Source organism: Sander vitreus, chromosome 18 (assembly GCF_031162955.1).
Source record: "Sander vitreus isolate 19-12246 chromosome 18, sanVit1, whole genome shotgun sequence".
NCBI lineage: Eukaryota > Metazoa > Chordata > Actinopteri > Perciformes > Percidae > Sander > Sander vitreus.
Genome location: NC_135872.1, coordinates 4,115,643 through 4,139,798, shown reverse-complemented (window position 1 = coordinate 4,139,798; position 24,156 = coordinate 4,115,643). Strand labels below are relative to the sequence as shown.

The 24,156-nt window shown below is 42.3% G+C and overlaps 3 protein-coding genes across 3 annotated transcripts; 2 read left to right on the top strand and 1 right to left on the bottom strand.

Annotated features, from left to right (window-relative positions):
- The first annotated feature begins 3,043 nt into the window (after positions 1-3,043).
- spata45 (spermatogenesis associated 45) lies at positions 3,044-4,621 on the top strand. The gene is made up of 2 exons (XM_078274593.1): positions 3,044-3,490; positions 4,106-4,621. Exons 1-2 carry the CDS (start codon positions 3,247-3,249, stop codon positions 4,123-4,125), a joined length of 264 nt encoding a protein of 87 aa, XP_078130719.1. The 5' UTR covers positions 3,044-3,246; the 3' UTR covers positions 4,126-4,621.
- Positions 4,622-5,313: 692 nt separating this feature from the next.
- Positions 5,314-18,178, bottom strand: tatdn3 (TatD DNase domain containing 3). The gene is made up of 10 exons (XM_078274590.1): positions 18,001-18,178; positions 17,767-17,799; positions 17,542-17,615; positions 14,298-14,382; positions 12,564-12,626; positions 9,722-9,831; positions 8,456-8,511; positions 8,260-8,372; positions 7,090-7,170; positions 5,314-6,596 (listed from the first exon to the last, which is right to left on the bottom strand). The coding sequence occupies exons 1-10, from the start codon at positions 18,055-18,057 to the stop codon at positions 6,444-6,446; spliced, it is 825 nt and encodes a 274-aa protein (XP_078130716.1). The 5' UTR covers positions 18,058-18,178; the 3' UTR covers positions 5,314-6,443.
- A 42-nt stretch (positions 18,179-18,220) lies between these two features.
- On the top strand, positions 18,221-24,155 carry nsl1 (NSL1 component of MIS12 kinetochore complex). The gene is made up of 6 exons (XM_078274591.1): positions 18,221-18,463; positions 19,287-19,359; positions 19,525-19,658; positions 20,556-20,610; positions 23,418-23,485; positions 23,564-24,155. Exons 1-6 carry the CDS (start codon positions 18,275-18,277, stop codon positions 23,801-23,803), a joined length of 759 nt encoding a protein of 252 aa, XP_078130717.1. The 5' UTR covers positions 18,221-18,274; the 3' UTR covers positions 23,804-24,155.
- The last annotated feature ends 1 nt before the right edge of the window (position 24,156 follows it).

The window sequence follows — 24,156 nt, the reverse complement described above, 5'->3', positions numbered from 1 at the left end:
TTTAAAAAGTTCCTCTGGCGCCACCTACAGCCTGTAGTGAGATTTGCAAAAATCCACAGCTCCCTGTTCAGATGCACCAATCCGGGCCAGGGGGGGGGTGGGTGTCTAACTGTGTGTCAATCACTGCTCATGCACAGCATTCATTCTACTTCTACTTCTACTAATACTTGGTCGGTGGAAGCATAGGGGGGAAAAAAACAAAGCTTTCTTCACAAATTCAAGGTAACACAGGATGAGTAATTGATATACATGAAGCTACACTCCCAGATTCATGGTGCTCAATAAGTGCTCACTGTTTTTGAAAGTCTTTCCTAGTCTCCATAGTAAAGGCCTCTTTACAGTTGCGTTCCCGACCTGTAGCGCGACAATGTGATGTCAAAATGACGTAGATGTCGCAGGCGCGCCAGGATTTAAAGTGACCAGAGGTCGCGCACCACTCTATTTTTTTTCAGCGGCGAACGACAAAGCGGAAACAGGAATCATGGGCAAGTTCGAGGACAAGCTTTCCGAGCAAGTGCACCAATAGCAACTGCATTCTGACTGGTATCGGATGCCAGGACTCTCAGAGTGACTGCAAGTCTCTCTTGTAAACTTCCTGGGTTAAGATGAGTTCTTTTATGGTGAATGAAAGGCTTGATCCGACGAAGCAGCTCATCAAATCGTTGTGCAGACATTCTGAAGTATTCAAAGTGCTTCTCTTCGTCTATCATCCTCATTTGTTTCACGAGGATATTGAACTCACCATATTTATGTCTGGCGTTATTCAAAGGACCAACATTCCACCTTCTTTTTCTTCGGTTCTTTGCAAGCAGGCTCAAAAGCAGCTGTTCTTCCTCATCCATTCCTCAGCCCATAGACAGTATATAAGAATGGACCAACAGATCCCATTGCTCTGGACGGAGACCAGTGAAGGCCATTAGAAGCACTTTTCCGGTGATGGCTGAGCGTTACTGAGCAGCCTCCAACTGAGAGAGACGACGTAGATGTGACGTGAGCAACCTGTCTGAAAGTTGGAAGTCTTCTGGTAGCTGTGCCAAGAGAAATCTCAATCATTCCCAATCTAGCAGAGACGGAGAGTGTCGGTATATGTAAGGAGATAACATAGACACAATTATTGCAATTATCACAATTATATAACAAGGCTAATTATTGCTAACTAAAATGCTAGTTAACATTAGTAATTACACTTAAACAGCTAATGTGAGACGAAACTGCCTGCGAGCTTCTCCTGTACTATACGGTAATTCCTCTACTATGTGACAGTAAGTCGAGTAGTTATGACACAATCGTTAGCCTATTTTTATAAAAACGTCTGCTACGGAGCCATAACGTGAGGTACAAGGTAATGGAGCCTTTTATACATTGTCGTGTTTCTTTAGAAATAATCAGTGGACAAACGGAGTCTTTAAACGCTTCAGATGTAAAGTTATTCTCTGTCAAAGTGGCGCCAAAATGAATGGCAGTCAATGGGATGCTAACGGGAGGTGATGGCTTGGTAGCATCAAAATGGCGCCATAGAAGGTTCGCGGTCCGAGGAGAAGCTTACCCCCTTGGTTCTGCCGTTGTTTGCCTTTTTCTTCTTCTTCTAGTCCGTAGGAAGAGCAAAGTCGGTAGCCTTTCCTCATTAGCGCCACCTCTGTTCAGGAGAAGACTGCAACTAGTGTCGCGACCACCACCATGCGCGAGTATAAACAGTTACGGCGCTCCCATGACGTCACACTGTCGCGCGACAGGTCAGGAATGGAGAGTATACCGTTCGCTTAAGATTTCTAGAGTGAAATATTACCATCTAAATGGAGAAATGTGCCATTTTTCTTATTAGTAAATATCTTTCAATGTATTTTTTTTTATATATTCTGCAGGGGACTGTTTGCCAAGGCAAAAATCCCAATATGTTAATGCAAAGCCAAAAGTAAAGGACATTAAAAACCTGCAATGAAAGGCTGGTATATATATTTAAATAGCATCAAATGGCAGACACTTGATATTAAGGAGTATTTACTCAGGTTGTAATGACTAAATTAATCTGTACATTCCTGTTCTACTGAGGCTACAATAAGATACTCTTTGCACTAGGAATGTCTCTGTTGTGCGTAGGTCTATCTCAGGAGGATCAGATAACCTCTGACTTCCGGGTTGCTTTTGTTTGAGAGGACAGGAGTCTCACTCTGTCTCTGTTTTCAGGTACCAAGAGGAAAATAATAATTTGCTCTCCACAAGTGGATATTGTGATAAATCCTGTCATTTTGGCCAGCAATGTACACACACACACACACACACATCAACCACCTTTCAACAAGTCAAATGTTCCCCTAAAAGAAACCGTATAAATGAGTGTTATCCACGTTGTTGAAAGAGTAGGCTGTAAGGAGATACTTTGTGTTGAAAGAAAGATCTAATAGGGGCAGCTGTGGGATGGATGGATGGATGTTTTTATTGATCCCAAAAGAAAATGGGAAATTACGGTGTTGCAGCAGCAAAATATCAGACACACAGCACACATACAGAATATACATTACATAATAGGATACAATATACATGAAATAATAATAGAATAGAATACAAAAACAAATATATACAAGTCGTGTACCTATTGGAAGGTTGGTGGTTCGAACCCTGGCCCTGCAGTCCCATGTCAAAGTGTCCTCGGGCAAGACACTAAACCTCTAACACTAAATGTCTCCCGATGCTGCGCTATGGGTGCGTAAATGTGTGTGAATGTTTATCCGAGTAGCAGGTGGCACCTTGTACGGCAGCCTTGGCCACAGTGTATGAGTGTGTGTGAATGGTGAATGGTTCCTGTAATATGTATAAGCACTTTGAGTTGTCATTAAGACTAGAAAAGTGCTATATAAATACAGTCCATTTACATTTAATAGCATGTGATACATTACATTATACCGTAGTTTTTGGGCCCATCTAATCTAAAGTCTGTATTTCAAAATGTAATAGTCAAAACATTTATGGGGTTATTTTTCAGTGACTTTAAGAAGAGCAAAGTGTGTGTGTGTGTGTGTGTGTTTGGGATCTCAAAGCTCCAACTTTTGATAAGACCGCAAGAACTTGGATGGAGTAACTCATCTCTCCAAACATAAAAGATCTTTGGCGCTCTTCTTCAGGTTTCCCTTTGCCATGGAAACAGTAGGATCACAAAGTGACTACACTTTGGATAATTTATAACCGCAGACTGTATAAATAACTTCACAACAAGAAAAATAGGCTACACCAAAAAAAAAAAAACACACAATGTCGGGACCTGAAGAGCAGCGGGCTCTCCTGGAGCTGAACCGGCGGAGGGAGACGTGGTGTCAGGTGGAGATGACTCCCCAGCAGTCCTGGGAGAGGACCCAGAGGAGGCATTACAGGAGTCACCTGCGGACCAGCCCGGTGCTCCTCAGCGCTCTGACCGATGGGCCGCAGCGCAGGGCGGCCCGCGGCGAGCGTCCGCCCCCCTCCAAGCTCCCGGAGAGAAGGCACTTCGAAGAGAGCTGTGAGAAGGCTTGTTTTTGGAGATTTTACTGAAATATCCCTGTAGACCTAATGTCTCTTTGGGAAGTTACAGTGTGTGTGTGTGTGTGTGTGTGTGTGTGTGTGTGTCAATATCTATAATTAATTCCATAATTAATATCTGTAAAATAAATAAATACTGAGGGCCTGGAGGGAGGTGATGCTCAATATTTAAAACTACAACATTCCCACAGGGACTTACACAGATTAATGTAGTTTCTAAAAAGTGCCAAAGCTAATTATTCGATTAGTTGTCAACTATTAAATGAGTCTGCAACTGTTTTGATAGTCGATTAATCGGTTTAAGTCATTATTATTTTTTTTTTTTATGAAAACTAAATCATTCTCTGATTCAGGCTTCCTAAATGTAAATATATGTTCTAGTTCCTTCTCTCCTCTGTGACAGTAAACCGAATATCTTTGAGTTGTGGACAAAGCAAGACATTTGAGGACGTCGTCTTGGGCTTTAGGCAAAACTGATTGACATTTTCACCATTTTCAGACATTTAATCGACCAAACAACCAATCGATTCATCGAGAATATAATCTAAATATTTTGTCTATAATAATCTAAAATGCCTCTTTTCTTCTCTTCCAGATGAATCACAGCTGGTGTAGGCGGCCGTAGCCTGACGAGAACCCACAAACTAAAAACAGCTAATGGAGCTCAGCGTGAATTCTTTCAGGACTTCAAATAACTTCACTCACCGCTCTCTCTTCCTAAAACAAATCAGCTGTTTCGAGGCGTTCTCTTTTCAGTTAAACCATTCAGAATTGGCCATGAATTTCACGAGCCAATCACGGCATTACATCCCTACTTTAAGGTTTCTCTCCCTGCTGCGTCAGCTGTCATTTCAGGCAAAGCGTGCGACCCTCCTCCTCCTCCCCTTCCACCTCCAGTCACCGTCGCCCGCGGCACCCTGGGTCTTCCTCCGGCAGACCGCTCCCGTCGACTCCATCGGTCCGGTCTTCGGGCTCCTTCACCGCCACCACCAGTGTCTAGACTCCATCGGGGGGGGATATGTCCTGTTTCTCTACCCCTTTAAAAAATTATTTTACAACGATGGAGTCTAATCTCCAAAGACTCCGTACATTTCATTATGCATGTCTACAATAAACCTTTGCATATCTGCAACGAAGTCTCCCTGATTGAAATACACATGGGAGCTGACCAACACTTCAACTTTATTTCCATAAACACAAAACAGAATACATCATAGTAAAATATTCCTGTATATGTATATTTCTGTGTAACCTGAGTTACTGTTGTCCTATTAGTCCAAAACTTTGGTCCGGAGTAAAATATCTTAACCAGTGTAATTACGCACGACTTTTTAAAATGACTTTTTCAGCCCTAGCTGTGCATTGAGCTAAATGCTAATAGAGCATGCTAACACGCTATCATTAGCGTCACTGTGCATTATGTGGTAAAACCTTTTTAGCATTCTAAAGTTAGTATTAAGCTCAGAATGCAGCTGAGTCTAATGGTGTTTTCACACCTATAGTTTGTTCGCTCTGGTGTGACTCAGTTGAGGAGTTTGTAAACTTGGAGCTCTTTACCCTTGGTTTGGTTTGGTTACACCTGGAAAAATCCAAGCGTGCTGTAAGGAATTATTGTTGAAAATACAGGCCCGAAGGCCGTATCCGGATCGGACTCCAATTACTCGAACCACACTAATTCACAAATGACACTAAGTTTCCCCTAGCTTCAGACACGAGTGTACGGAGCTCAGGTCAGCAAAGTCTCTGTCAAGATGTGAGCCCCGTTCTGCAATATCCCTGTGTTCTTATCCTCTTCTTGCAGGGCAGTGTCCTCTTCTGTCTCAAGGCAGAAACTGCTATCTTCATACACCACACACATCAGGGTTGGGGCCTCTTTGTGGTGTAACTGTAACTTCCTCTTCTTGTTCTATTAACCTTTAAAAAATGCACTTTTATGCCATAAGGCCTACACTATTTTCACGACTTAAGCTTAACCTTCTGTGAGGTCATCCGGAGTACTTTTAACCACTTCCTCAATTTGACTACACACAAACTCCCGAGGCAGGTGTGAAAACGCCCCAACAAAGCCCAGCCTATAGTGATGAAATGTTAATGCAGTTTTTTTTTAAAGCTTCATTTACCTTAACTGAACAGCTTCAGAGTCATTGGAATGGTTATATGACTTTTTTCGGGTTGAATGGTTGCCGCCGGCCTCAGCGTCAGGAAGCAGCGCGTGATATCAGGTCTCAAATTGCTTTACGGCACTGCACACATACACGCTGCTACCATAGACAGTGAAAGAAAGGCTGCTACACGCCCCCCCATCCAGGAACCGGCTAGCTATAAGAACAAGGTAGCGATGGAGATTTTCACACTATTGTCATGGCTGAGCCGGCAAAAAAGAAGCAGAAAGCTAGGAAAGCATCGTCGGAGGAACAGAGAAAGAGGAAACGGCAGACGGATCGAGCGAGGAGTCAGACACGAGTAAACATAGGAGCTGCGTTTTCAGAATGGCGAGAACTGAGACAAACGGACGCCTGTCAAATCCGATGATGACCTGGCGTTGTTGCTGTTGCACTTCGTTTCATCTTCGTATTTCTTGTTATTGTGACCTCAGGATGTTTGCTATTGTCTGTAAAGGTTTTTATTATGATTACTGTCTGTTACGGGCTTACTAGTCAGCTTACTAGCTGTCTACCTCAGTGGACATGGCTCCGTGTGTTCGTTGGCTTCTTTGAAAACTATTGCACATGACCAGAGGGAGAAGATGGGAGAGGGGACAGCGTTGCCAAATATCTATTCCGAAGCTGTAGGGGGAGCTCTATAGAGAAACCTGAGAGCAAAAAGTGAGAAAAAAAGTGAAGAAATTGCCAAAACTGCATAGCTCCCCTTTAAGCTGATAACTCCTTTCTTTAAGTTGCCTCTGGCGCCACCCTCAGGTCAAACATTGCATTTCAGAAACATGTGTACTGCAGGTGAGCGTCAACTTTGGGAAAAAGTCGGCGCGCATTTTGTGCGGTGACGAGCTGAACAGTTTGCGACGACAGACCTTTGACGTCAGCGATGTACCGGCAGGACAGAGCGATGTTACAGGGCTCGTTCCTCACCTAGGAGACAGAAAGAGACAGGAAGTGATTTAAAAAAAAAAAAACATCTGCAAAGGAGATGCAGCTGTGTGGCACAATTTAAAGAGCCCCTATTATGCATTTTATTTTAATTTTTCCCGTCTCTCAGTGTGTTAACCATTTTTTTGTGTATGTAATAGATATACAAAGTACAAAATAAACATTTCACTCTGCCCATAGGTGCTGCCTGAGCAAGCACAGTCTGCCCAGTGGCTTGTTTAAATTTGATTGACCAATCACAACAGAGTAGGCCAGCTGACCAATCAGAGCAGACTGGGCTTTTCAGGAAGGCGTGACCACAGAGTGTTTCAAACAGAGGAGCTGCAGCTATGGGCAGTGTGAGAAACCTAATACGTTTTTTTAAACATCAAAGCATGTAAGCCTAATCTAGGAGACGCCCAAGAGTACAAATATGCTCTTGAAGTATAATAGGGGCTCTTTAAACATGATGAAATGTAAACATTTTGAAACTTACATGCTTGTCGAGCCCCAGTGCAGGAGAGTCAGTTTCAAGACAGATGTGTTCCAGCGGGATCTGCTTGATCAGTTTGTCTCTCTGTATGGTGGTAATGAAATCGGTGTTATCGTCATTATGTTGGACTGATGCAACACTAAAGAACTTTTCCGCTTCGATCCCCCTACAGGTTGGAAGCGGAATTGTCCATTACCGTTACCGTTATTCTTATATCTCATACTACAGATCTGCTACCAATTCAGGATCGTTTTGGATTTGTTTGATCTGTTGAATGAGCGACCAAGGTTGTCTCATCTTTTCGCCCGTGCCCTACCACTGTCCCGTTTAGCTTATTTTGATCTAACTTCAATTTCTTTTCCTTTTCTCTTCGCCGATTCTGCCCCAGTATCAGCCCTAACCACACAATTAAATCTTCTCCTGCTTCCTTTTAACTGGCCAACGTACGACTCGCTGCCAAACTTTGCCTGGAAAATTGTAAACAATGTGTGGCGTAAATCGTTTGGTCGGATTTGGCGGGAATCTGACCTGGGCAGAGGCATTAAGAATAACTTTATAGAAATAGCCAATCTTCTCTCTGATTGTATGGTTTGCTTCTGTAGGTCATATAGAGACATTGTTAGGCAGTATTAAACTGAAATTTTACTTGCACACTATTCATTCACATGTCGTCTCCTATTGCTGAATAGCGTGCATTCTATAAGTTGGGTGGGTTTCTTCACCAATGGTGCATCACGTGTCAGAGAAAACTTCATCTGCATATTCTATATGGCTGCAGCAGAGCCAAAGTTCACCTCAAATTTTATGGATTGCAAAAATGCAGGAAAAATGCAGACACAAACGTTTCTGTTGCACAATCACATGAGACCAAAGACCATTTTAATGATGATGTATGCACTCATTTGGGTCCCTAAGCACATATTAACTTCTTTGGCTTGAACATAAAGTAAATTCCCCAAGGATTTACCCTACCTATATAATCATAAATACCATAAGATACACACAACCACAAGATGGATCCTCGTACTGACGAGGGAAGGTTTTTATGGAACAACGGCTCAATAATTGTTTTCTGTTTGTTTTTTTATCCTTATGGCTTCTAAAATACCTAACCTTCTAACAAAAATCTTTTCAAAATGATCAAACCCACGAGAAGTGTGATTTCACGCCGACCTGTTGGTTCCTGCAGACAGCGGGGGGGAAGGAGAAGAGGAATCCGGCCTTCACACCCTCCAGAGCTACCGCCGGCTTCCCCGCAAAGTTATGAAGCAGAGCCCGACTGACACCTGACGGACAAATCACAACAACGGCACGTCCAAACGGGTGTTTTACAGCCGTGGAAATGTACAAAGTACAGCGGGACACCCACCTTGTTCTCTCATGGTCGCTATGACGGCCTTAGCAGCTGATCGGGAGTGGACGTTCCTGTGCAGAAAACGGGGGGAAAAAAAGAGTCATCATCAGCACTGGAGTCGTTGACTTAATTCACATTCAGAGAGAAAGGTAGAACAATTGGTGGATAGCTACGGCTGCTAGTCGGACACAACGATGTTTCACAAAAGACAATCACATTTCACAAAAAAAAAAAAAAAAAATCACATTTCCGAAAACACAACAACATTTCAGAAAACACGACATTTCACAAAAGACAATCACATTTCTGAAAACAACATTTCACAAAACACATTTCCCAAAACACAACATTTCACAAAACGACAACACTGTTGTGTTTTCTGAAATGTCGTTGTGTTTTGTCCTTCAGGGCCACCGTAATTTTCACATGTAATTTGTGATTTGTTTTGGGAGTATACATTTCAATCAGCTATGTTGTTATTGGTTTTCCACTCAGTCACTCATGCCTGCCTATGGGACAATAAGTGCTCATATAATCACTTGCTACCATGAAAATAAGCTAAATGGTGGCAGCACTGTTTCTAATCACTTTATCCAAATGCTTGCCCTTGGGGAGGGCGGGGAATCGTTGGGTCTCTGTAAGTGCAGCCTATATCCATGACGTTCCACTTCCGGGATTGCTCCGGTGCGGCAGGAAATTCCACCGGATGCATGTCTTTTCGCCGATGTCCGTTACCTTCCTCTTTCTTTGTTTTGGAATTCTAAACTCTGGTTGATTTCTGAGGACTATGGGTAACTGCTCCTCAGATCTCTGCAGGGTAAATCCAGACAGCTAGCTAGACTATCTGTCCAATCTGAGTTTTCTGTTGTACAACTAAAACTACTTTTGAACGTACACGCGTTCCACCAAAACAAGTTCCTTCCTGAGGCTGTTTTGCAGCGGCTCCATGCGGAGCTTAGCGCAGCCCATGACGATTGTGATTGGTTTAAAGAAATGCCAATAAACCAGAGTATGTTTTTGTCCCATCCCGGGAATGCTGTGTGGACTAGCCAGACCCTCCTCCGCAGCGCTGTGGAGGAAGGTCTGGCTATGTGAGACTACTGTAAGTGTGTTCTAGACCTACTTTACCTGTAAAGTGTCCCAAGATAACTTTTGTTTTGATTTGACACAATCAATACAATTGAATTGAATCTATGAAAACCAACCTCTCTGGTTCAGCGGCAGGACAATAAATAAAAGTGACAAACATGCAACTGTATTATTTTCTCCTACTGGTCTCACACAGGCAGGTCAAGCTCCTTGGCGATGTTTAGCTGCTTAATGAAGACATCCATCTGGCCGTCTCGGTCTTGCTGAGTGGGAGCACACCACGGCGTGAAGTCTAAACCAATCTGGAAACAAAAGTAGACGACGATATTACTCGTAGTATCCCAGGAGCCATTAGCCCACCGCCAGAGCCTCATAGGAGCCCACGTGTGTGTTGCGGTTTTATTAGAAAGATTACTGTAGTTGCTCAAACGTTCCTGTCCAGCACAGGAGATTAAAAAGATGTAATTGTACAAAATAAAATAAAGGCCTCCTAATGGTCACTGTAAACATTACGCAATGACAATTACAGATGTGTAGCTATATAATGGCTGCCTAGTGCTGTCTTCATTTTGTGTATTTAAAAAAAAAAAAAGATTTTACAGGTCAAAAACCTCTGCTTTCAAGTCAAATCACGTCTTTAGAATCCGAATCAGAAAAGGCAGTGGGGGCAGACCTCACTGTGCTTCCAACCCGATCCATAAAAATAACAGTTATGGAAATGGGACTCTGGGACTGTTGACTTAGCCCTGCCGTGCCTGAAATCTGCTCTGATAAACACACACATTCCTCAGCAGGCAGAGACAGAATGAAGGGTGTGTGTGTGTGTGTGTGTGTGTGTGTGTGTGTTGTTAATAAAAAAGATTAACTACTAGCTCCACTTATAATGACGTTTTCAAAAAACTATGCTCTTTATTATTTGACATGATGACTTACTGATGGATATGTCAAACTAAAAGGCAACTAAGCTCTATTTTAAAGTAAGAATTGGTGAAATGACGTCATAGTAAGTCGGTTTAGTTTTCACTTGATCTCTAACTAACGAAGGTATCTTGTTTCTTATTAAATAAACTCGGAACATCATATGTACAAAGTAGTAGTAGTAGAATCGCTTAGCGATAATGGGTGTATATTGAAGGATTTCATTTGACCGGTCCTGGTCTGGCCCCAAAGGCCAGAGCCTCTCTGACTCCAAGTTGTCACCTCAACGACTGCTCCTTTAATTTTTGCGTTCGTTGAACGGTAGACCAGAAAATCAGTACACAGGATGATATTGCAAGCAAAATACAACTTATGCGTAAGGATCAGAAGTCCTTTAAGATCATTTCTCTCTCGCCCTGACAACAGCAGTCTCTCAGCGTTCTGCCTGCGTACCTCTCTCTGCCCTACTCTCTTATCCTCTTCAGGTTCCTCCTCCACGAAACGGTGCATCCCGCTGCTATCAGTTGCACCTGGACCAAGCATCCTCCTTCCGACCGAGATATAGTGCAAGGTCATCGCAAGGCCTTCACAAATTCTACTTTCTACTCCGTTGCTAGGCAACTGAACCACTTTGGACATATTGACCCTGTGTGTCATAGATCATAACTTCCTCTAGCTCCAACATGTTTTCATCAGACAAAGACACTCCTGTGAAACAGTATTACACAATACTTCAGTTATATAACACACAGGGTCAAGAGGCCATTAACTATGACATTTCTGAGTAAAAAGACACATCTAAGTGGTATAATATTCCTTCAATATATGCATGCACCTAAGGTCGTTGGTTAGCTTATGTTGCAGTATTGTTAATATGCAACCTGACCCGTGTGCGTGCACTGCTCAGTGCTCATTCACTTTTCCTCACAAGGTCAGATGGGAGTTTTAACTACTTTACTTTACCAGCAGTCACATTAAAGTTAGGATTTGTTAACTGTGCATATGAGTGTGTGATAATGGGCCGTTAATAAATAATAATAAATTCTCGTGGAATAGAATTACACAGGCTTCCACACACGTGCTGTCGCATCCTGACAGCACGTGTGTGGAAGCCTGTGTAATCTTAATTCTGTATGAACGGAGACAGTCGTGTATTACAAAGGATGCAACAATGTGTCTAAAATGGTGGTGTGGAGGACTAATTGGAGTTTGAGACCTTGAGAGCCGCTCCTTTGAAGAGCTGTTCAAAGGTTAAGGAGGGATTATGTTAAGGTGACGATTAAAAATTGTAATCGCGAATAATCGCACGAGTGTCTTAGTTAACTCGTGAATAATCACACATTTTTTCATCTGTTTTAAATGTACTTTAAATTGAACATCTTCAAGTGGTATTTGAGACTCAACTACTTTGGTGGTAGTCTCGTATTGCCAGACCCTCCTCCACAGCGCCGCGGAGGAGGGTCTGGCTAGTCCACACAGCATTCCTGTCTGGATTTACCCTGCAGAGATCTGAGGAGCAGTTAACCATAGTCCTCACAAATCCACCGGGGTTTAGAATTACAACACAAAGAAAGAGGAAGGTGATGGACATCGGGCCGAAATTAGTGACATCCGGCGGAATTTCTGTCGGCAACGGACAATCCTGGAAGTGGAGCGTGGTGGATGTATAGACTACTCTGGTGGTAACTCAGTACACATCTACAATACATGCAAATAACTTCAGTCTTTAGTTGAAACTAAACTTGCCATTCAAAAGATAGAAATACAAACTTGTGTGTGTGTGTGTGTGTGTGTGTGTGTGTGTGTGTGTGTGTGTGTGTTTTCTTGTTTAACTATATTTGTGAATACACCCGGAAATACAGTATACTTGTGGGGTCCAGACAGCTTTGTGGGGCCAAAATGCTGGACCCCACAACTTCAAAGGGCTGTTTGAGGGTTAAGACTTGGTTGTAGGATTAGGGTTAGAATTAGGTTATGGTTAGGGTGAGGGTAAGGGTCAAGGTTAGGCATTTAGTTGTGATGGTTAAGGTTAGGGTAAGGGGCTAGGGAATGCATTATGTCAATGATGGGTCCCCACAAAGATAGTGAAACAAACGTGTGTGTGTGTGCAGTCTACCTCTCCGATAGCGACGAGGCGTTCCCTGTGTTTGAAGAACTGTGGAAGGGCAGCATCCAGCTCCTGTGGGAAAGACATCATTCATTCAGCAGCTAGTTCACCATTAACACACGACAGGTAAATATGTGGATAGTGCACCACAGGGAATGGGTGTGCAGCTAAAGAATAGAGAGCATAGTTATTTTCCCAAAGAAAACAAATGTGAATGTACTTCTTTATTATAACTATTAAAACACTGGGTGCTCAACCAACTTTTAAAAAGTCAAGTTGCATCTTAACTCTCTTTAAGTCTCTATTGCTACATTTAGTTTTAGAACTCCAATCTGCAGCTTGTTTGAATTTTCTTCACATTTTCTCTTTATTCTCTTTTATGGGATAGATTTTTATCACAAGAGGACCTTGTTCAGAGAAAACAACAGCAGGAAACACAACACAATAAGAATGCATGAAGACATAAAAACCACAGTAAAAGTCAGTTTCCCTTCTAAAAAATGATGGGTATTTCTGGTGAGCTGCAGTCTACTTTGTGCCCACAAAACCTTTAAGGATTTTTCAAGGATTGTGAGAGGCATAAAATATTAACATTAATATTCTAGCTAATCTATAGGACATATTGTATACATTTTTGTACTTTCGATAATACCGTAGCTTAAGGTGCTCATATTATGCTCTTTTTCAGGTTCATAATTGTGTTTAGAGGTTATATCAGAATAGGTTAACATGGTTTCATTTAAAAAAAAACATTGCTGCATATTCCATCTTTGTTGGGAGTCGCACATGCGCAGTAGCTAGGTAAGGACTACTAGCCAGTCAGAAGCAGAGTATGAGGGCGTGTCCTGACAGTACCTAGGTAAGGACTACTAGCCAGTCAGAAGCAGAGTATGAGGGCGTGTCCTGACAGTACCTAGGTAAGGACTACTAGCCAGTCAGAAGCAGAGTATGAGGGCGTGCCCTGACAGTACCTAGGTAAGGACTACTAGCCAGTCAGAAGCAGAGTATGAGGGCGGGCCCTGACAGTACCTAGGTAAGGACTACTAGCCAGTCAGAAGCAGAGTATGAGGGCGTGCCCTGACAGTACCTAGGTAAAGACTACTAGCCAGTCAGAAGCAGAGTATGAGGGCGTGCCCTGACAGTACCTAGGTAAGGACTACTAGCCAGTCAGAAGCAGAGTATGAGGGCGTGCCCTGACGGTACCTAGGTAAGGACTACTAGCCAGTCAGAAGCAGAGTATGAGGGCGTACCCTGACAGTACCTAGGTAAGGACTACTAGCCAGTCAGAAGCAGCATATGAGGGCGTGCCACGCTAGCAGCTAGGCGAGCATTATAACGGAAGTCACAGAAGTGAAGGCTGGACTACAATAGAGCTGTTTGGAGCAGTTTGTGAACAGTGTTTTCTGTTGGAGATGGTAAGTCCCTTTGGGGTGGACTTTGGGCTTTTTCACTTTGTAAACCTATAACGTGCACAAAGAAGATATATAACACAATAAAGGAAAGGGGAAAAGCCAAAAAGCATAATATGAGCACTTTAACAGAAAAAAACAAATACACCTTCATCTCCTCCAGAGGCTCAGAGTCCCACCCTCCCTCCCTCTGTCTGTCTGTCTCACACTCTGAACTCCCTCCCTTTGTGTTTTCCTCACCTGGGACACCACTGAGCAGGCTGGATACAGTTTCTCTCTGAATCTACTAAGTAAAATAATCAAAAGATGGATGAGGCGCGGCCTGTTTTACTACCTGAGGCTTCACGCTGCGCTGCGCGGGGCCCTCGCCGCCCTGCAGCGGATGGATGCCGAAACATGGAGCCACCAGATCCGGATAACTGTGAGAAGAGAAGTCCAACGGTAACACCCTGAATAATAAATACAATGCTTTCCAGCTGAGAGCAGCTGTACAGGCCTGTGTAAACTGTTTTTTTATTCTTTACATCGTACATTTAAGTTCTGCACTTAGTGTCGGTACAGTTTGGAGGTTCTGGAACTTCACTTTTGCCATTTCTTTTAGTTAAGACTTTATACATTTGTCTCTGTTCATCTAATAGGTGCAGTTTATGCAGCTAACTCTCCAGTTAATATGCAAAAACATATGAACAGCTTCTAAAATAAAATAAGCTCAGTGTTATCTCAAATGGTTGTACGCGCACCTCTAGGGGTACTTTGGAGTACTGCAGGGGGTAACGTGAGATTTTTGCAAAATGCTAATTTAAAAATATGTCACGCATAATTCCTCAAATAATTCTACTATAATAATGAATGAATGAAGTGATGGATTCTAAACATTTGAAATGTAGCATTTAAAGGACTTCAGTTACAAGGCTGTTGTTAAATCAATCACTGCCAGCGCTGTATTGTACATCTTTATATAGACGTTTTTTTCTACCAAAAATGTTTTGTGTTGGTAAGGGGCTTTTTAAAAAAAAATAATAATAAAAAAAAAAATATTCAAAGGGGGTACATTATTGAAAATAACTTTGAGAACCACTGGTTTAAATGACAATGCAGAATATGAGGTAGACCACCCGAAAAAAGGATTGTATGCATTATACATGACTAGCTTTTTTGTTTTCTTTTACCTTAACCACATATTCAGCAGGCAGAACATGCATTCATTTGTATTCATTCATCTAATCATTTACAGTGCTCAGCATAAGTGAATACACCCATGCTAAAGTTGACTAAAAAGAGGAATACAAAAAATCATCTTTAGGAAATTGATCGTAATGCCTTAATTAAAAAAATGAGGAAAAATCCAACCTTTAAGGACAATTTTCTTTGTGAATAAATAATGTATCGTAAATAAATAAATAAATAAATGTTCTTCCTTAAAATACAGGGGGCATAAGTAAGTACACCCCTATGTTAAATTCCCATACAGGCAGGCAGACTTTTATTTTGAAAGGCCAGTTATTTCATGGATCCAGGATACTATGCATCCTGATAAAGTTCCCTTGGCCTTTGGAATTAAAATAGCCCCCCCCACATCATCACATACCCTTCACCATACCTAGAGATTGGCATGGGGTACTTTCCATAAAATCATCTCTCAATGCAAATCAAACCAGCTATTAGGCTAAAGGCAGTGGTGAGGTCGGTGACTCGAGTCTGTTCGGTGTGTTCCGTGCCGTCGTCCGTCCGAGGAGCCGTCGGCCTTCATTTTGGCCGACCTGACATGTTGCGTCGGAGGGCGGGCAGTCGGACTCCAAGACCAATCTGATTGGTGGAGTGCAGAGCATGTGTTTTTAGCCATCCAAAATGCTGTGTGGACTAGCCAGACCTTCCTCCGCAGCGCTGTGGAGGAAGGTCTGGCAATGCGAGACTAGTCCAATACCGATATAATACATCCCAGAGGCCCTTACTGGCACTTACTGAGACTAGTGCAATATCCTAATCGCAGGAGGGGGCCCAATATTTGTTAAAGGCAAAATATGTGTCAATCCATTCCGAATGAAGTATTGTGGTGGTGAAGAAACGCTCCCGGCCTACAAAATGTATCCTACAGAAAAAAATCTTTGTTTGGTGCAAATCCTCTCAAAAATCACACTATAATCATTTTCATTTTAATATGTTTCAAAGAAAAAATGATCATTCCCTCCAATATCGTGAATCATATTGCAATTGCAATGTCAGTCAAAGTAATTGCAATTAGATAGTTTCCCAGTCCTTCCAGAAAAGGAGTTTTTTTGTGATTGTTGCGGGCAAAAATCCTTGATTATGCGTCACGTTTTCTTAAAAAACGCGATGGAATATGCGTGATATTTATGCAATTTTATGCAATGAAATTGTTTCCTCCAAGGCGGCGTGATAGCATGTGATTCTGTATGACGTAGGAAATGCATGCACCGTATGAAGCTAAAATTGAATGTTCTGGACTTTAGATGTCTGGTATGACTGTCAATGCAAGCTGTACCAAAAACGTCTCTGAATTCAGATTTATACATTCAAGTAAGGGCATCTGAGGCTCATCGAGTTATCATTCTATTCATCTAAGTAAAGACTGGCCGACTGCACAAGTTTATCTACATCACGCACTATATCATATGTTACGAGACAGACACTATGTAAGGGTCATCCGGTCTGCAGAAAAGATCATTGGCTGCTCGCTGCCCACACTGGACAGCATCGCCTCATCCCGCTACCTCAGCAGAGCAAAAAAACATAATCAAGGAGTCCTCTCACCCAGGCCACGAACACTTTCAGTTACTCCCCTCAGGAAGGCGTTACAGGTCTGTCAGAACCCGCACATCCAGGTTCAGAGACTGCTTTTTTCTACACAGCCATCACAACTCTAAACATTCAATTACAGAAATAGGACTTCATCACGCTGAATGATTATCTGGCCTGTTTTGCATTGCATTTGCACTTTTCCAGTACTGTGATCTTTAAAAAAAAAAAAAAAAAAGTGTGTGAGAGTACGGCGTGAGTAAGTGTAGGAATGTATTCCTACTATGCACTAGAAGCACCTGTCCCATTATGTGTATGTGAGGGTATGGTTTGTAGAAGGGTATGGCGTAGGGCTGGGCGATATGGAGAAAATCAAATATCACGATATTTTTTACCAAATACCTCGATTTCGATACCGCAACGATATTGTACAAAATCTCATTGTGTAAATAATCATCAGTAATGTGGATATAATGTCTAAGTGGGTAAAGGCAAATAATAGAACAGTTACAACAGTCTGCTAAGTTCAGAAAATGACATCACTTCACTGTAATGCAGCCTTTAAAACCAGGAAAAGACAACACTTATGCCATATTACGATATCCAAAATCTAAGACGATATCTGGTCTCATATCACGATATCAATATAATATCGATATATCGCCCAGCTCTAGTATGGCGTGTGCGTATGAATGTATACTTCTAGGCAGTAGGCACCAGAAGTGGTAGCACTTGAATTTCGTTGTGACAATGTCTTACAATGACAAATAAATGATTCTGCTTTCCTAAGACTTATTACATAACACTGAAGACATACGGACCGTTCCTGCAGCTGGAGAACTCTGTCAAACTCTCTGACTTCTTCTGTAACTGCAACCAAAGTCTTTACCCCAGCCTACACACACACACACACACACACACACACACACACACACACACACACACACACACACACACACAAGTAGTGGTAGCAGTATGTTATTTGTGATTGATTTCCATTGTGCTGAACTCATAGACTTCCAGTCTATGGTTGAACTATAACTGACCTCTCTGGTCCTTTGGATCACATCCTCTAGATCCTGCGAAGACAAAAAAAAAAAAATTTGCACAGCGTGTGTTGTGGTCAACATGCAGCTGTTATAATTAAACGCGAATATATGTGTGACATTAAGACACAGTATATAGCAGTCTACAACGGATGTAATGACATACGAGCCAAATACTTTTTAAAAACAACGCTACTTTTTTAGGTTGTTTAACGTCAACTTAGTGCGGCTTACCTCTTCAAACTCACGGGCTGATATATGACAGTGACAGTCAACGAAGCCATACTCCATTGAAAACGTTCAAATAATGAGAGCTAAGAGCACAAACTATACTGGAAACTGCGACATTTGCCCATTTTGTCTTTGGAAAACATAGCTTACAGCAGGGCGGAACTCTTCTGCGACGCTGGAATTGTTGTTCCGGAGGGTAACATTGGCAGTCGGACCAGGGCGTCACGTATTCAATTCCGCTTTGCGTCAAAAAATATAAACAAAGTTGGCGGTAAAGATGGAGCCCGAAAAGAGCGAATCTTCACCCAGTGATGAAACAAACCAGGAGTACAGAGTACAAGTAACGTCTAAGAAACATGTAATCGAGCAGATGGATAAATACAAAGACATTTTGAAGACAGCTCTCGACGGACAGACGGACGTTGCGGAGGATACGAAGCGAGTTTTACTGCAGGAGCTGCTGGCGGTTTGTTTACATCCTAATGTTAACAACGTTAACTGTAACGTTTGTTTGAGATAATATAGGAATTAGCAAACTGTTCCTGTCAAGTATCAACCGACTTTAAGACACATTTATAAAGACGTTTGTTACCACAAGCACGCAGCGTTGTCTCTCGCTCGCTCAGAGAACTTCACACCAAACCCCATTCGAAGAATGGCGTATTTAATGTTCGCTTTGCTTCAGCGTTCATACACACCAGCAAAAACACAATTAAAGGCCCTTTTAAAACTTGTTACGTTCAATTGGTAATTTCGGCTAAAAGGTAATAGAGGGGGAGCGTGCCTATGTTCCCACAGCCCTATGTTTCCACATTTCTAAGATGTCTTTCAATATTAGGCACTATGTTCCCACAGTTCCCACATTTCTAAGATTTTTTTCCTCCAAAATTAGGCCCTATGTTCCCACATTTACTTTTTTATAAATTTGTATCATATTTTATCTCCCTAACCCTAACCTTAGCCCCTAACCCTAAAAATGTTATGGGAGGATATGGCTTAAATTGAAGGGAAATGTAGGAACACAAGACCTAATTTTGAAAATGTCCCAGAAATGTGGGAGGATAGGGCTGTGGGAACATAGGGCTTAATTTTCAGTGAAAAAAACATTCTTAGAAATGTGGGAACATAGGGCTGACCTCAATAGAGGGCAGCCCTATGTTTACATTCATGTGTGTAATGTATTGTAGCTGAATTATGGACATTTTGTTTGATGTGATCTGATGATGGCTGCATTTTTCGGTTGTTGAGTTTGTTTGTTCAGTCGTGAAAAATGATTTGTATCTGTGCAGAATTTTGAAGCCGCTGTTCAGGACAACGTGTTGGTGAACGGACAGACTTGGGATGAGGCACCTGATGTTGAAGGTGATTCATACTATGCCTCTTCACGCTCTATACAAATTAGTTTTAAGAGCTTAAGGTTTACAATGCATCCTCAATCAGTAGAAAGTGTTCATGTCATCTAAAATCCAGCTCTATTCAATAAACTACGGTTTGTGTTCCTCCTCTCCCTCTACCGCTAACACTCAGCCGAGGACGAGGCTCTGAATCTGGAAAACCTGCTGGATGACACCATTGTTGAGACCGCCAGGAGGCGGCGCAAGTACCCAGAACAGATCCTGCCTCATGCCGTCCTCTTCCTCAAAGCTGAACGTAAAGTCATGGTGGGTGTCGCAGTGTCTTTGTCTTTATTAAAGGAACACGCCGACTTATTGGGACTTTGTCTTATTCACAGTATCCCCCAGAGTTAGACAAGTCCATACATACCCTTCTCATCTCCGTGAGTGTCGTAACTCTGTCTGACGCCCCCACTGCTAGCCTAGTTTAGCCCAGATCTAGCCTACTGCTCCCAATAAGTGACAAAATAACGCCAACATTTTCCTATTTACATGTTGTGATTTGTATAGTCACAGCGTGTACAAATAACAAGGTCACATGATACACAGCCATCTTCTAACCGTATACATACTGGGAACTATATTCTCAGAAGGCGAAGCACTGCTACTTCTGCTACTTGGGCGGAGTGATTTGCTCGCAGCAACTGAGAAGCCCCGTGGTGAGGAGCAGGGGAACAACGGTGCTTTTCAGGTGTTGCGCTAATCACTCCGCCCAAGTAGTTCCCGTTCCCAGTTTATATACAGTTCTACAATTACGTTGGCGTCACTTATTGGGAGCAGTAGGCTAGATGGAGCCGGTTACCTCCAGGATCTGTGCTAAGCTAGGCTAACGGTGGGGGCGTCAGACAGTTACAACACGCGCGGAGATGAGAAGGGTATGTATGGACTTATCTAACTCTGGGGGATACGGGGAATAAGACAAAGTCCCAATAGGTCGGCGTGTTCCTGATAAATGTGCAGTGAAGTGTGTCGATGGTGTTGGATGTGAGACACACTGACAGCTCAGTTTTATGGAATAATCACCGCTGAATCTCCGTCAAGGGAAAAACAAATGTAAATACACAAAGAGAAAACAAATAAAACGGACCTCTTTATAACTGCAGCATCCAGAGCCGATGGGTCCTTTGTCCACTTTTCTGACATCTGCTGCTGTTTGTTTTTCAGGAGCTGTACGAGCACGCAGTCAAACCTCAAGAGGTGGTCAAAGATCCGAAACAAGGTTGTTATTTTTAATCACTTATACATACACACAATACACAATGGTTCAGGGTTTGGGATCAACAGAAACATGTTCTTGCAGTGACTTGCAGTGATGTCTTTGTTATGTCGACACTGTCGTATTCATCTAAAACACACAAGCATGTAAAAAATAACTCCTTTCTAAATAACACACTTCATTTCTTGAGCACCAGTTGGAGAATACTGTCATATTTTGTCCTAGGCCTAGGTATACATTTTCTTCCTATATGATAATCAGGAAGAGCTACTTCTCTTTGAGCTGGACAGTTGGAAGTTTCACCCCCTCTGAACGGAAACACCTAAACGTATCAGGGCTTTTTGTTCACCTTGTGAGTATCAGTAGACTTTTGGAGCCAAGTGTGAATTCAAATGTAGCAGGAAAACACATTCAAACACTGACGCCTGTTTGAATGTGTTAGTATCTTAAAGGTCCTTTTATATAGCCCTTAGTGGTCCCCTAATACTGTATCTGAAGTCTCTTTTCTATAGACCTTAGTGGTCCCCTAATACTGTATCTGAAGTCTCTTTTCTAAAGGCCTTAGTGGTCCCCTAATACTGTATCTGAAGTCTCTTTTATATAGACCTTAGTGGTCCCCTAATACTGTATCTGAAGTCTCTTTTATATAGGCCTTAGTGGTCCCCTAATACTGTATCTGAAGTCTCTTTTATATAGACCTTAGTGGTCCCCTAATACTGTATCTGAAGTCTCTTTTATATAGACCTTAGTGGTCCCCTAATACTGGCCTTGACCAACTGCCACTTTGCTTGTTTGCAAGCCATGATGTCGCTCTTTCTCATGGGCGGGCCAAATTCTCTGGGAGGTCAAAGCAGAGAAAGAGGAGGTAACCAGATTGCAGATCGGCCCATCTGAGCTTATCATTTTCTCAAAGGCAGAGCAGGATACCCAGGGCTTGGTTTACACCTATCACCATTTCTAGCCACTGGGGGACCATAGGCAGGCTGGGGGGAACTCATATTAATGTTAAAAAACCTCATAAAGGGACTTTTAAAAAAAACAAAAATTTTATAAATATGCCAGTGTCAAAGGTTCACAAATTTCGCCAAACTAAGTCGATTTCTTACATTTTCCACTTGATGCTTGTTTCCTGAAGCGCAGAACAAACAAACCAGTGCTCACCCAGTGTTGGAGAATACTGTCATATTTTTGTCTTAGGCCTAGGTATACATTTTCTTCCTATATGATAATCAGGAAGAGCTACTTCTCTTTGAGCTGGACAGTTGGAAGTTTCACCCCCTCTGAGCGGAAACACCTAAACGTATCAGGGCTTTTTTGTTCACCTTGTGAGTATCAGTAGACTTTTGGAGCCAAGTGTGAATTCAAATGTAGCAGGAAAACACATTCAAACACTGACGCCTGTTTGAATGTGTTAGAATCTTAAAGGTCCTTTTATATAGGCCTTAGTGGTCCCCTAATACTGTATCTGAAGTCTCTTTTCTATAGACCTTAGTGGTCCCCTAATACTGTATCTGAAGTCTCTTTTATATAGGCCTTAGTGGTCCCCTAATACTGTATCTGAAGTCTCTTTTATATAGACCTTAGTGGTCCTCTAATACTGTATCTGAAGTCTCTTTTATATAGACCTCAGTGGTCCCCTAATACTGTATCTGAAGTCTGTTTTATATAGGCCTTAGTGGTCCCCCTAATACTGTATCTGAAGTCTCTTTTATATAGGCCTTAGTGGTCCCCCTAATACTGTATCTGAAGTCTCTTTTATATAGGCCTTAGTGGTCCCCTAATACTGTATCTGAAGTCTCTTTTATATAGGCCTTAGTGGTGCCCCTAATACTGGCCTTGACCAACTGCCACTTTGCTTTGTTTTGCAAGCCATGATGTCTCTTTTTCTCATGGGCGGGCCAAATTCTCTGGGTGGGTAAAGCAGAGAAAGGGGAGGTAACCTGCTCCCTTATGACGTCATAAGGGGGAGATTCCAGATCGGCCCATCTGAGCTTTCATTTTCTCAAAGGCAGAGCAGGATACCCAGGGCTCGGTTTACACCTATCACCATTTCTAGCCACTGGGGGACCATAGGCAGGCTGGGGGGAACTCATATTAATGTTAAAAAACCTCATAAAGGGACATTTTTAAAAAAAAATATGCCAGTGTCAAAGGTTCACAAATTTCGCCAAACTAAGTCGATTTCTTACATTTTCCACTTGATGCTTGTTTCCTGAAGCGCAGAACAAACAAACCAGTGCTCACCCAGTGTTCACCCAATTCAATTGCCTCGAAAGTATCCGGTATCGAAAAAATCCTCGTCATTCAATACTCAATTTCAATCCCTAAGGAGTACATCTCATCAGCGCTCAGTGAGCCAATCAGCACGCAGCATGCTTCCACCAAGACCCTAATAATGTGTACTTTACAAAGGGCTTTTCCAGAAAAAACAGCAGATAAAAACCAAGAACACAACCGACAACAATGAAGTAAAATACAAAAAAACGGAACATTTCAAAAATATATGTCTACATACAGATACACATATACAGTGCATGTACAGTGCATACACAAATACATACACACATACATATATACATATATACAGACATACATTAAATGGGCAAGGTAGTAGTAGGAGCTGAAAAATAAATAAATACATTTATTTTTGTTTTATAAACTTGGTTTCGAAAAAAGTATTGTTTAGGAACCGGTATCGAAGTCACGGTATTGGTATCGGCACCAGTACCGCTATCCAGCCCTATTGTGTAACAACACTGTGTGTGTGTGTGTGTGTGTGTGTGTGTGTGTGTGTGTGTGTGTTCGACCAGAGAGCATCATGAACAACCTGTCAGCAGCAGCTCCTGGGGTGGTGAAGCAAGCCATCCAGGTCATAAAGGTAACACACACACACACTTCTTTCCACAAGCCATCACCACACTGAACACACATACACTCACTAGCACTTTTGCTGTAGTCAATCAACAAACTTCAGGAACAAGCCGAAGGCCTCTGTAAGATCCTCAACATGAAACCGAGCCAAGCCACTATGGAGATTGACAGAGAAGTGAACGGCCAATCAGACGCCCCGCTGCCTCCTGTGAATGGAACAACAAGGAACAGGCAGCCAATCAAGAGAGTTTTAGAGGAAGCAGCCGCCGCAGTGTGCTATAGGCCGCTCAGTAAGAAACCTGTGGCAGAGGGCAAGCCAGAGTGACACTTCCTGCTACCATCACCACGGAAACGTCAATGGTGAAGCGACTGAGTTATGCCGCCGGTCAGAGGACTTGTGATTTTACACACTAGGGCTGCAACAAACAATCGTTATTATGGATGAATAGTCTGTAAAATAATCGATGAGTCGACTAGTAGTCTGGTCTCTAAAATGTCAGAAAATGGTGAAAAAATGTCGATGAATGTTTCCCAAAAAGCCCAAGACGACGTCCTCAAATTTTGTCCCCAACTCAAAGATATTCAGTTCACTGTCACAGAGGAGAGAAGAAACTAGAAGATATTCACAGTTAACAAGCTGGAGTCAGAGAATGTTGACTGTTATTTCCTTTAAAAAAA